This window comes from Micromys minutus (genome assembly GCF_963924665.1).
Source record: "Micromys minutus genome assembly, chromosome: 24".
Taxonomy (NCBI): domain Eukaryota; kingdom Metazoa; phylum Chordata; class Mammalia; order Rodentia; family Muridae; genus Micromys; species Micromys minutus.
This window is the reverse complement of record NC_137959.1, coordinates 45,172,164-45,185,563: the sequence shown is the minus strand read 5'-3', so window position 1 is coordinate 45,185,563 and position 13,400 is coordinate 45,172,164. Positions and strand designations below refer to the sequence as shown.

The window sequence follows — 13,400 nt, the reverse complement described above, 5'->3', positions numbered from 1 at the left end:
GCTCCTGATCTGCATACTGCTTAGTCTGGCTGTAGGCACTAAGCATTGTTTTCCCACAGCTGCTGGCTGGTCGAGGAGACTGTGACCCTGAAGTGAGCAACGCCCTCCGGCAAAGGCAGCGTGCTGACCCCGGCTTTGCCCTCTACCAGGAGCCTCGTCTGTTCTGACTGCACCGATCTCAGTGCACCAGCCAGAACCTTTGTAAATAATTTATTGCAAGCATAACATCGAGCTCTTGTTACACTAGAAAGTAGATTACAAATCTCCTTGATTGCTCTAGTTAGGAAAAGAAAAATTAATTATTCATAATCTGTGTCTGACCTTATTGTTCAGTGTCCATAGGAAAATAAAACTGCTGGTACCACAGCAGGTTGAAGTACACACCCTCAGCCCGAGAGGTGCCCTCCACCATGTGGCTGCTGGCTCTGAGAGGTGGGTGTAGCATGGGATCCAACGAGCGAGCAGAACTCTGCCGGCAGGGGAGTGAGGAGCGTGCATGAAACTGGCTCCAGTCTCACGTCACTGCTGAGCTCAAGCTGCTCAGCATGCCCGGTGCTCTCCCTGCAGTTCTCAGGTAGGTTCAGGCTTCACAGCCTGACCCTCCATGGTCCCAGAGAGGCTTAGAGGCCCAGGTGGTGGCTCTGCTTCCAAAGGCAGGGCTTGGGTCTGGGTCAGAGGATGTACCATGGACATATGCACGTTGAGGTTGTGGGCCTTTTCAAACCGCCGGCCGCACTGGTCACAGGCGAAGTCCAGCTCAGTCTCTGCCTTGTGTTTGGTCATATGGTACTTGAGGGATGCTCGTTGCCTGCACTGGAACCCACAGACCTCACACCTGGAGGGCAGAGGCAGGTGAGGTAAACTGCGCCTTGTCCCAGTCATAGGAAGTGCCCAGCCCACACTTACTGCAGTGGCTTGGCTCCTGAGTGGCGCATCTGGTGGACAAGAAGGTGTTTCCGCTGCTTGAAGGTCTGCCCACATTCGTCACAGATGTAATTACGTACCTCTGCAAGACCAGAGGGGGTGTGAGCACCAGAGCCGCCAATACCCAATCTGCTCCAGGAGAGGTGATAGTTATCACTGTGTTATACAACACAAGGGTGTCGCCAAGCAGGGACCTTTGGGAACCCAACATTATTTAAAATGAAAGACAATTCTGAGAAGTTTCTAGCTGAACGATGGTAGCACACTCCTAAGTCCTAGCACTTGGGAAGCAGAGACAGGTAGATCTCGAAGTTCAGTGATAGCCTGATCTACGGAGTGAGTTTAGGACAGCCAGGACTATACAGAGAAACCCTGCCTCAAAAAACCAGAGTTTCCAGTATAAACTAAAAATCATTAAAAAGGTTTCTGGGGCTGGAGAGATGGCTCAATAGTTAAGAACACTGACTGCTTTTCCAGATGTCCTGAGTTCAATTTCCAACAACCACATGGTAGCTCACAACCATCTGTAATGGGATCTGATGTGTCTGAAGACAGTGACAGTGTACTCACATGAAATAAATCTTTAATAATAAATAAGGGATGGAGAGATGGCTCAGTGGTTAAGGGCACTGGCTGTTCTTCCAGAGGTCCTGAGTTCAATTCCCGCAACAGATGGCTCATGACCATCTGTAATGGGATCTGATTCCCTCTTCTGGTGTTGATGAACATGGAGCACTCATGTATATAAAATGCATTAATAAATAAGTAAGACTTCTGGGTTCCTCAAAACACTGTTACATGTCTAGGTCTTTCTCACAGAAACTGTTTGCATTTAAAATCTTTTTGCTTTTGAGACAAGATTTCACTGTGTAGCCATGACTGGCCTTCCAGAGAATTCATAAAGAAATATGTGCACCACCATGCCCAGCCTGGCCTTTGGGGGCACAGACCTCTCTCAAGAAGTCATCCCAGTGAGGCTGCAAACAGGGCAGAGAGCATTGCTGGTGGAGGGGCAGTAATCTGGTATACTTTGAAAATCAGTTCTTCATCAAAACTCCAGCCACATCAGGTATGGTGGCACACCTGCAACCTCAGTGCTCGAGTGTTCAAGATTGTCCTCTGCTGTGTATCAGATTCGAGGCCAGCCTGAACTGAATGAAACTCTCACAAACAAAAGCCATTGTGAAGGCTCAGCGGGTAAAGTCACTTGCTACCAAGACTAATGGCTTGGCTCAATCCCAGATCCCATGTGGTAAGAGAGCTGTCCTGAGCTCCGCTTGTGTGCTGTGTGCACAAGTGTGCGTTTCCTTCTTAACACCGTGGCTGCCGCAGCACTAAACACCAATTCTGTTTGTTCCAACTCATGCTGCCTACACAGCTGTAAAACACCTCTGAGTTCTCAGCTGCGCTAATGAGGACTATGTTTCACCTCTGTTTTTTGAAGCAGTTTCTCCGTGTAGCCCTGGTTATCCTGGACCTCTCTTTGTAGACCAGGCTGGCCTCAGACTCAGTTCTTCCTGTGTCTGCCTCCCAAGTACTGGGATTACATGTGTGGACCACCACCACCCTACTAACGTTTCACCTCTGTAGAAAGCTGCTGCTGTGTCCACTAGTGTCCACTGGCTACATAGCTTGAAGATCTAGACCAAAGGAAGTTATCCATCAGGAGATGTGCCCAAATGCTTAGCAAGGAAACTGACACATAGCTGGTTTCATCATAAAACCAAGTAAATGATCCATCAATAAAATGGTAATGTTAAAAATATTTTTTGTCATATAAACCCCAGAAAAATTTAACAAATCTACCTGAATGAATGCCACAAATAATTTTTTCTGTATTTTAGGTTTGGGGTGGTATGTACATGCGATATAGCAAGTCTGTGTAGCTCAGAAGGCAGCGTAGTAGTTAGTTCTTTATCATGTAGGTCCTGGGGGACCAACTCAAGTCATCAGGGTTTACCCACTAAGCCATCTTGCCAGCTCTAGTGTTCTTTTCTGTTTTGTTTTGGGGAGGGTGTGATTTCAGGGGTTTCTTTGTGTAGCCCTGTAGACCATGCTGGCCTTGAAGTCACAGAGATCCAACTGCTTCTGCCTTCTAAGTGCTGGGATTCAAGGTGTGTGCCACTACCACCTGGCTCTAGTGTTAATTCTTAGAGGTGAATTTACAAGGGTGCTAGGGTTTCTGTGCTATCAATGCTGAGAAGTTGCTCAGAGTTACAGGAGTGGGTGGGAGAACCCTACTACCATCAGGAATTCAACAGAGAGGACTCTGATTGAATGTGGATTAGAATACCTATGTGACACAGAAGCACCTGACACTGAGCTCTGAGCCACTTGGGCACTTCCTGCTTCTAGGTAGGGTATGTCCCTCTGGCTGGGATACACTGACAGCCAGACCCGGACTCAGAGGCACAGCCTGAGACAGGTACCTGTGTGGATGAGCTTCACATGTCGCTGCAAGTATCGGTCGATCATGAATACCTTGTTGCAACCAGGGTGTGGGCAGGGCCTTTCCCGGACCTCTTCATGGTGCTCCTTAATGTGCTTCTGGGGGAAGAAGGGACAAGAGACCTGTTATAAATATTAAAAAATGGTTCTGATGCTGGTTCCACGGTCTCTCTCCGCAGACGCTCTCGCTCCAGTGTGGAGCCAAGCACAATCCCCTAAGCGGTTAGTACCAAGCCTTGGCCACACAAATCCCGTTCCACAGGCCCCTCACCAGAACTGCACACTCCAGCTGCCTCTCAGCCATTGCTTTCCCACACTGTCCTCCATAGCCAGGTGAAAACATGATTCAATCATCAATAACCTATCAAACAGACTTACATGTTAAATTCTCAATCCATGATCCCTCCACAAGATAAACTTACAATCAGTTGATAAAGATATAAATCGCCCACCTAGATAAGATAAATTGACCTATAGAAATCCATCCCTTAGAAAGTATCCATATCTACCCATGGCTACTCAGAGCCACTTGGAGGAGACGGGTCATCCTCGTCTTCCAAGTTGAATCTCCCGCTTTCTCCTCTTCCACCTTACCAAAACTTTGTCCCCACCCCACTCTCTACTGTCCAATCATGTATCGCCTTGACATCAACCTACAGAAACCCTGGTGTTTTATCTGAACACATCCTCCCAAGAGCTCCTGCATAGTGATTCCAGCAGCTGACAGCTGACTACTAGAAAGACTACTTCCTACCCTATACCACTGGCTCCTTTAAGCCAGTGTTGTAGAGCAAGGGTCTGACTCCATATCCACTAGGATTATGGGAGTCGAGCACACCCCACCCAGAAAGCACCTTGACTGCGGAGATACCCACTCCTCACCTTCATGCCATCAGCCCCTCGGTATACAGCTGTGCAGCCCTGGTACGGACACTTGTAGATGGTGGGCAGCTCCTCCCTGTAAGGCAGAGCACATGTGGATGGAGGTGCCGACACCACATACAGACGCCCCACACTACAGCCTGCTCACCTCTCACAGCGGAGCTTTTTCTTCCATCCAGGCTTGGGCCCAGGCTTCTTTCTGATTTTGGGCTCTTCAGGCCTCTTGGCTTCTTTGCCTTCACTCTTCTTACCAGAGACCCTAAACCGGGTGGGGAGGCTTAGTGATTTTTTTTTTTTTTTTTAATCTTTATTTGTACTTGATTCTTGTCTCTTCCTGCATCTACAGTTTTCAAGCTTTTCCTGACTCAGCTGTCTCTGCAGACTAGACCCTCATTTATCATTAGCCATCATAGTCAGTACAGCCCTGTGAGGGTCAGGGGCCTGAAGCAGACACCTTGGGAAGGATAGACAGCCCAGAAAGCGGAGCTGATGGTAGTGTGGAGGACACATACTATCACATGACTCACAATTTCAGAACTAACGTCCTGTGTGCTAAGCACACACTGGAGATGGAGATGGGAAATGGTAGAGGATTCTGTCGGGTCTGTTACCAGAGCTCATGCTGGAAAGGGGCTCAGCAAATCTGTTGGACTTAAGATTCTGTCAGGCACCCAGCAGCCAAAGGCATATCTCCAGCCCCAAATCTAGTCATATTTCATATATGAACAATAAAAAGTTCAAAAAGGAGACAACTCATGTTCAATAGCATCAGGAAGAATAAAAGGCCGCACAATGCAGAATGACTGACAGCTACTCAGTGAGTTGAGAGCCCTGCTTGTGGCAGAAAGCCTGAGCACAGCCCAGACAACACACCAAGACCTATCTCAAAACAAGCAAACATTTAAGTCACCAACGTCTGCATAGGAAGTATAGCCCAACTGTAAAGCAAGCAGTGACCCAAGGTACGCAAGGGCTTAGATTTGGAAACCCAACACCCTCTGACCTCTGAGGGCACTTCATACACCTGGTACTCAGACACACATGCAGGCCAACACCCATACTCAGAAAACAGTGATGTTGCATGCCTTTGATCCCAGCGTTTGGGAGGCAGAGGCAGGCATATCTCTACATTCGAGGCCAGCCTAGTCTACAGACAATTCCTGGACTACACAGAGAAACCTCATCTCAAATAAATAAATAAATAAATATTAATATTATTAATAATAAAACAAATGGTTAATTTGTGAAAGCTAAGGCAGACATAATGGTTCACACTTTAATCTGAACACTCAGAAAACAAAGGTAGATGGATCTCTGAGTTTGAGGCTGTCCAGATCTTCCCAAAAGTTTGAGAGCAGCCAAGATGACATGATGAGACTATCTCAGAGAGAGAGGTAAAAATAAAGAAACAGCTAAGCATAGAATCACCTATAACCTCAGCACCTGGGAGGGCCAGGCCAGCCTGAGATACAAAACCCTGTCTCAAAAAACAACAAAAACTAAGAAGCCTAGTCTGGTGGCACACACCTCTCTCACAAGACTGGAGCAAAAGGATCAGATTCTCAAGGCCTGCTTGAATAACAAAGGGAGGTAAGCCCAGTGTGGGCTACACAGGGAATCAGAGATCAGAGAGCGCTATTTATAGCAAGACAGTGTCTCAAACAAAACACCCAAAAAGGAAGAAAAGTCACTAGGCTACATCATGTAGAATACTCTACTTCTTGTCTGATAACTGTCCAGTGTCCCACTCTTCTAACAGTAACTTCCTTCTACACTAGACTACTTGGGCTTAGAGCAGGTAGCTCTGGAGTCTGTAGCATGTGTTTCATAGGTAAATATCTTCAATACTATCTGACTGCACTGTCCTCTAAGCCCAGGTGTCCTGCTTGAATCATGGTGCTCTGACCAGCCCATCTTGGAAACTCTGCTAATCACTCTGGAGGAGGACCTAGCCAGCCAGAACTCCAAAGGCTAAGTGCTGTGGAGGCAAATATGTGAGTAGACACACAAACCAGGGGTTTCTTGAGGTCCTGTCCTCAAAAGTCCTCAACTGTGGGACTAGAGAGACGACGGCGCATATGTTGCTGCTTTTGCAGAGGACCCAGGTTTAGTTACCAGCACCCACGTGAAGGTTCACAGCTGTCTATAATCCCTGTTCCAGGAGATCTGATGCCCTCTTCTGACCTCTAAGGGCTCCAGCATGCACTTGGTACACATACATGAATCCAGCACACACATACACATTTAAAAGGAAAAAAAACTATTTTTAAAAACCTCTGGCTGAAGCAAGAAGCAGTAGTGGTGCACACCTTTAATCCCAGCACTTGGGACAGGTGAATCTCTGAGTTCCAGGATAGCCAGGACTACATGAAGCAGCCCTGTCTTGAAAAGTACAAATTCTCCAGCTGGGTCTTAGGAAGCATTCAGGCCAGTGGGCATCCTGACCAGCAGAATGCCCATATCCCAATACCTAGTCCTCCTTCCTGCAAAGTACAGTTTCCACTAGAGTAATACACTGTACTAAAGGTGTTTAACTATCTGTGTGTCCCACCCAAAGTGTATCATGTACACTTCATGTCCTACTGAGACAGTACATGCACAGTAGAGCATGCTTTTACATCTCAGCAACAGGGGCTCAGCAGAACAACCACTTCCCCCACCTTTCTGAAAATAAAACCCACTAACCCTCCTATCCTAGGCTAGGCCTACAAACTACCTACTGAAGTGGCTCAGGGAGAAGTCACTGGAAAGGGAGTAGGCATTCCTTATGGCAGCCCAGCCTGCACTCTGGCCGTACATTCGTGGGTCTGTTCCCTGTAGGTCCTGTGATGCCTGAAGTGACATGGCTTGCTTGGCACTGCATCTGATTCAATGTCTCAAAGACTCCTTTATTTCTGAACTTACACTTATAAAAGAAATCAAGAAATTCTTAATTTTCATGGGGTTTTCTCAGCTGATAGTGTGGAGCCCAGAGCTGCGTGTTCTTTGGATTTTCACTCTGCACTGGGAAATGCCCAGACACTGTGGCAATGAGATAATCACTCACTAGCTATTGGGGATGTGTGTATTCTTGGGACAGGGAGAGGAGGACAGAGACCCTAATAATAATTAGCTCCGTCTCTCCTTTGTTAGAGTCTTGTTTGGAGAAAGCCAAAGCAAAATCACATGAAGAATGACTACTTAAAGAAATCAGAGCTGAAGGCCAACTTGAGAATGGTCACGAGGGTCAGTTCCTGGGCTTCACAAGAGACATATCCAGGGAGCAAAAGGAACAGCTGGAGTAGGGCCAGAGACATGCTCAGGGACACACTAGGAGCAGGACCAGAAAAGAACTACTAAGAAACTCCCTAAAGTCAAACTGTGCCCTACCAACAGGGCTATCTGCCACCTCCTGATACATACTTAGGCCAGGTCATCAAACCACAGGAAGAGCTCAAAGATCAAGGGGAATCCTTTCATATTCAGTTTCTCACCCAGCCTTTCAAACAGACATTCTGACTCATTTAGAAGCCAACGAGTAGCTCATCATGTAAAAGGCTCCAAGCTGACAACCTGCCTTTGACACCTAGGACCAACACAGTGGAAATGGTTCTCTGACCTCCTCCTCCTCCTGTGCAACACACACACAAAGACAAAAACACAATGATAAGTATGCACATGAGAGAAACAGACAGACTGACTGACTGACTGACTGGAGTAGGGGAGCCATGCTCACTAGACTTGGGAGATGGACCAAAGGAAAAATAGGTGTGAGCTGACCAAGGCCAATCAGGAAGGATGGGCCTCCATTCCCCATGCTTACACACTTCTTAGTTCCATGCCCACGGCTAACCTGTAAACCTTCCCTCCAGAGGCATATGCTTAGACAGGGCTAGATTCTTACTTCTTTTCTGGGTAAGGCTCAAAGGACTCGTCCGAGGACTGCGGGGTTTGCTTCTTATCACTGTCATCTTCGCTCAGGAAGTCTCTAGGAAGGACGAGAAAGACGAAGAGAGCTTTCAGCAAAGCACTGACTTGGGTGGAGGGAACCCAACACGACCTCCTGTCTTCAGGTGCTACAGACCCCGCAGTCAATGTGTCCCTTCTGAACACGTCTGAAATCTGCCATCCCCAACTCCTCAATATATGCCCTAGCTATTGGGTCTGTGTGTATTCTTGGGGCAGGGGTAGAAGGACAATAGGCTAGGAAAGACAAGCCACTCACTGAAACCAAACAAGCTAACAATCCTCCTCCCTGTAAGCCACTCTTTCGGGAATAGCAGGACCCCAAACTGTAAAAGAGTTTGTTTATTTACAGCAGGGGAGAGTGTGGAGATCTAAAAGCAGATTCGAAAAGTGACTGCACCACCCATCAACTGTGAACAAGGCACACTCTTAGCCGTTTCAAAGTTTACAACAGGAAAGAAGGATCTATGACCTTCCCGTAAACATGAATCACTGGCCTCTGAAAAAGCAGCAGGCAGCCAGTCTTGCAAGCCCAGTGTTCCCACAGGCCACCAGCTATCCAGATGGGGTAAGGATACAGGCAGTCTAAGAGCCCAGCAATACTGCTGGTCCTCACAGGACAGAAGGAGCAAACATCCCTGAGTGGTTCTCAGCCCAGAGCTAAGAGACCCACTGACCCCTTCCAAGGGAGTTCTCTCCTCATCCTACAGAGCTTCCACTCCAAGTCTTAACATCACTACCCCAAGGGCCTGAATCTAGCATCCTCTGTTCTAGTGATGCTGGAGCTAGTACAAGACTAAGGCCTTTAAAGCAGCAGCACACAGGTAACAGCAAAGGACCAATCCTGGGGCAGTGTGAATGAGACAATCCCAGACTGCTGTGGGTCAGATTACAACAGTACTTCCCCTGCAGCACGCTGCACCTGGGTGCCTCTGCGACCACAAAGCCAAGCCAGGAGCCAGAGGCCTCAGAACAACCCTGGCCACTCCTCTCCTCCCCACCTCTGAGAAGGAGGGAAGGCAAACAAGCCAACCAAAGGTAGCAGCTCTAGAGAGGCTGAGTCTGGTTTTGGAAGGAGAAATTTTAGGCTTTTTAAACCCACTCTTTCTCTCACCCCTCAGAAAGGTCACTGAACTCGTCTTTTACCCGATCATCCGAGGTTGAAGATGGAACCTGCTTCTCACCCAGTTGCCCTAGGAAACAAGAACAGGCTCTGGTTACCAACAATGAGCACAGAAAAGGCCTTACCTATACGGAGGAAATGCCCCTGTCTGAAGACACGCCTTCCTTACTGGGGCCAGGAGGCCTCTGGCTTCGACTTCCTCCGAACTCACCCCTGACACTCACTCTGACAGTCTCTGTCCAAAGGGCCCTGCTCAGATGCAGGCCACTGTTCTCCTGAGAAAGGCCCACTCTGCAGACTTAACATTTGAAAGATATTGTTACCAAAAGTGCTGTACTAACACTTTATAAAGCCAGGCATTCCGAGTCTGTGGCATCCTCCTAGGCCTTGCCTGGTGCCCATCTATAGCTGAACCACATGGGTGCCTACATCTTTAATGTTTTAAATTTTTTTTATGTGTATAAATGTTCTGCCTGGTGCTAGCAGAGACCAGGGAGCCTTGGATCCTCTGGAACTGTGTTAGACAGTAATGAGCTGCCATGTGGGTCTTGGAAATTGGACCAAGGTCTTTTGCAAGGGCAACAATCCTCTCTATGTAGCCTTGGCTCTATCCTGGAACTCTCTATGTAGACCTGACTGGCTGGCCTCAAACTCCCAGAAATCTGCCTGCCTTTGCCTCCCCAAGAGCTGGGACTGAAGGTAGGTGCCACTATGCTTGGCAACCCTCCAGCATTTTTAAAGAGCCCCAATGTGGAATTGCAGGTGGGAACCAGCTGAGCACCCATAATTGGCCATGTAAACTAGCATATGAAGACAGGCAAGAAGCTGGTCCCAACTCTTCCAGCATGATGCTTAGAACAGCTGCATCCAACCCACAGTGTGTGTGGGTGTGGTCCAATCCCCACAGAAGGGCCAGTCAGCAGAAGAGGCTACCACACTGGCCCACACTATAGTAAAGTAGCAGCTTCTTTGTCTGCCTCCTTGTCCTGCAGACAATAAACCCATTCTTCTCTCTCCTCAGTCCCCTCAGCCTACAAGAACAACCAGCGGCCTCTGGTCTAAGGACAGGCTTAGGGGAAGACGGAATGCCAGAAGAGCACACCATTACAGAAACTGGTGAATCAGAGGCCCACTTGTGAAGAAACAGAAAGTCAAGTCAGGCTGGTAGGGCCACCCTACTCTTAGCTATTGGAACTGCCACAGAATCTACGGGAAGGTACTGAGGCTGGATCCTCATCTCCTGCTACCAGCTTCCTATACCATGATCTATATGCAAACAGTACAGAAATCCACTTTCTGCGGGTGACAGTCTTGGTTGGAATACTGAACCCTGTTCTAGCATAAGCCACAGATGCTGCTTACCTGGGGCCTCACTGGGAGCCAAGTTTGGCTGTGTATAGGGGCCTAGCCCGGGTCCCACAGAGTCTCCATGTGAGTGCAACAGGGCCACATCCACACTGGGCAGTGTCTTGGTCTCAGATCCAACTTGGGTTTCTCTGGCCTGGCAGAGCTGAGAGGCAGCTCCAGTGGGGTTTGACTCTGAGTTCTGGGCCAGCCGTGGTGATACCTCCTTGCCCCATGCCCATTTCACTGCTAATGCACTGTCCAAAAAGAGAGCTCTGCAGTTGGAGTCTGTGTCCATAGTGAAGTCATGGCCCTGGTCGCAGCCCCACACAGCCTGGATGATGCCACAGTACTCAGAGGACAGTGTCCTCTGGAGGTTAGGCAGAGACCCACAGTTGACTGCATGCTCATGCACCCAGCCCACCAAGCTGTGCAGACACCGAGGACTCGAGGTGATCAGATCAGCTGAGGAGAAGCAACAGAAATGTCAAGAAATGTCAGTCTCATGGTGGCCAATGCCAAGCCCAACCTGAAATGCCCCCCCGCCCCCGCACGTAAAGCACTCACCCACACCCCGGCACGTATAGCACTCACCCACACCCCGGCACGTATAGCACTCACCCACACATGCTCCCTCCTCTGCCACTGTGGGAGGCTGAACACCAAGCCTGCAAAGCATCAGTGTGGCCACAGTTTAGGAACCTCTGAAAGTCACAAACCTCCCTAGATGTCTTCCCAGGGCCCCTCTGTTAGCTGCCCTGTTCCCTCTCTCCTAATGAGCTCTTCACCCTCAGATCCCTGCAAACATTGCCGCCAGAGCACGTCATTGTAATACCATGAGGGGCTTATACTAGCTTTTGTCCACCCCAAGTCACTGCCCTAAGTCAACATCCAGAACACAGGATGACAAACCCCTAAAGGTCCCAAGAAATCCAACGAGGGCCTACTTTGTGCAAGGCTTCCGCTGGCCAGCTGGGGAGACATTGACTCTCTGTAAGAAGGACCTGAGAAGGCTGTGGCACTGATAGAATTGGGTGTAGCAGTTCTTGCAGACAAACTGAGGCAGGGCTGGGTCCTGATGCACAGCAACACCCAGCAGACGCTGGAAGTCCCTAATGAAGACACGCTCCCCTGGGGACAGTCTCTCGGAGGTCTCCCCAGGCACTCTGTCAGAGATGCTTCGGAGGCTCCGTGAGGAAAACTTCCCATGGCAGAGGCGACAATGCCCCATAGTGAAAGTTCGGCCTGCTCCTGAGCAAAGAAGCAAATGGGACACAAGTGAGATGCTAACAATGTGAGGCCCACACCTCCCCCTGGCCTCCTAACACCCGGAGGAGAGACCTGTCTGCTCTGGGCTTCTTAAACACACTAGCAGCAGGACTCAGGAGTGGGCCTTCCTCACTGAACATTCAATTCTCAAAGAACCCCAGATGCCTCCAATGAAGATACCGCTAGAACATCCTGATTCCAAAGATTGGTCCAAGCTGTGCCTCAAGAAACTCACTGTCCATCCCACAGGGGTCCTGTCTGCAGTATGAGCACGGTGCTACCTCATAGTTCCTAGTAAGTCTAAAGGACAGCTTACGTAGGAAAGCCACTCTCAGATGACTGAAGGATACTAAATAAACGTGACGAACATTGCTGCTGTTACTCTAAATCTTGTTCATAAACTCGCAGTCACACAAGGAACACGCGGTTCACTTAACTCAGTACCCACCAGAGGTTAGATTTTGGGCCTGTTGTAACCATCAAAAAAGAAGTTAAGCAATTACCCTAAAAGTACATAGCACGAAGAGCAAACTTGAAGCCACACCTTAAAGAGCAGTGACACAGAGCAGGAAAGGATCGGCTGTCTGGCCGACAGAGGAAAGAGCCTCTATCTGCAGTAGAAGCCAGCGGGCCCGGGCTCTCCGGAACTGGAGGCCAGGTTTGCTCTCAGAATCACTAGGCTCACGCCAGAGACAGAGGACCCCTGGAACCCACCTGCCTCGTCTGCACCGTCCTCGCCTGCGTCCCCGCAGGGGCGCGTCGAGCCCCAACTGAGTTGAGCAGCCGCCCCGTCAGCGTTCGCTCCGCCGGTGCGAGAAGGACGACCCCGAGTCCGACCGCTTCCACAGCTGCCGCCCGAACTCCCGCGCTGCCGAGCTATTCCAGGAGACAGGAAGCGGCCGAGCCGGTCCCGCTTCATGGTGGCAGCCCCCACTTGATCCTTGCTCCGTGCTATTCGGTGTGGCTCAGCCCACTGAGTTCTGCTAGACCGGACTTAACTTCACTCAGTGCCGTTCCGCTATTCTATTCGGCTCCGCTCGGCTCCCCGAGATCTGAGCCCGATGAAGCGAGGGGTGGAGAGAAGTGAGGAGCGACCCGGGAGCCACAGTGGCTGCTGCTGTGTCGAGAGCCCAGACTTCTTAGAGTCGCTCAGAACTCGCGACAGGCCCATAAAGGAGGGGAAGCAGGGAGGGAAAGCTGCCGCGGACTGACGCGCGGGCTGTGGCATTAAAAACAGAAAACTTCAAGACGAGAGGTTCTTTCCACCAGTCTTCCCGTCGACACGCAAAGCAAGTCAGCCAGAATACCTGACAAGACCCACCTGACCCCTTCTAATCGCTAAACCCAGGTCTGCGCGGCGGGGCGGGGCGGGGCCGGCGGAAGTGTGTCTGGGTCCCTTCCGGCAGTGCGCTGCTCCCACAGCTCCCTCAGCTGCGCACTCCGCGTTCCGGTGTGGAGGCATCCG

The 13,400-nt window shown here is 49.7% G+C and overlaps 2 protein-coding genes across 2 annotated transcripts in view; one reads left to right on the top strand and one right to left on the bottom strand.

The window, feature by feature from the left end:
* Window positions 1–167, top strand: part of FANCA (FA complementation group A) — a gene marked incomplete at both ends in the record, with an annotated part of 51,838 nt that extends 51,671 nt beyond the window's left edge. The window contains one exon of the mRNA XM_080936727.1: window positions 60–167. Coding sequence (XP_080792853.1) covers window positions 60–167 — 108 coding nt within the window. The remainder of the gene's footprint in view (window positions 1–59) is intronic.
* A 119-nt stretch (window positions 168–286) lies between these two features.
* ZNF276 (zinc finger protein 276) lies at window positions 287–13,261 on the bottom strand. Its single transcript, XM_080937384.1, has 11 exons — window positions 12,650–13,261; window positions 11,614–11,917; window positions 11,288–11,334; window positions 10,685–11,131; window positions 9,314–9,392; window positions 8,138–8,221; window positions 4,403–4,513; window positions 4,255–4,330; window positions 3,354–3,471; window positions 907–1,006; window positions 287–835 (listed from the first exon to the last, which is right to left on the bottom strand). Exons 1-11 carry the CDS (start codon window positions 12,852–12,854, stop codon window positions 571–573), a joined length of 1,836 nt encoding a protein of 611 aa, XP_080793510.1. The 5' UTR covers window positions 12,855–13,261; the 3' UTR covers window positions 287–570.
* Window positions 13,262–13,400: the final 139 nt, after the last annotated feature.

Coding starts and splice junctions, on each gene's coding strand:
- ZNF276 (XM_080937384.1), bottom strand. CDS start 12,854: ATGAAGCGGGACCGGCTCGGCCGCTTCCTGTCTCCTGGAATAGCTCGG. Junction 4,514..8,137: donor GAGCCTTACCCAGAAAAGAA/GTAAGAATCTAG, acceptor CACCCGGTTTAG/GGTCTCTGGTAAGAAGAGTG. Junction 3,472..4,254: donor GAGGGGCTGATGGCATGAAG/GTGAGGAGTGGG, acceptor TTCTTCCCCCAG/AAGCACATTAAGGAGCACCA.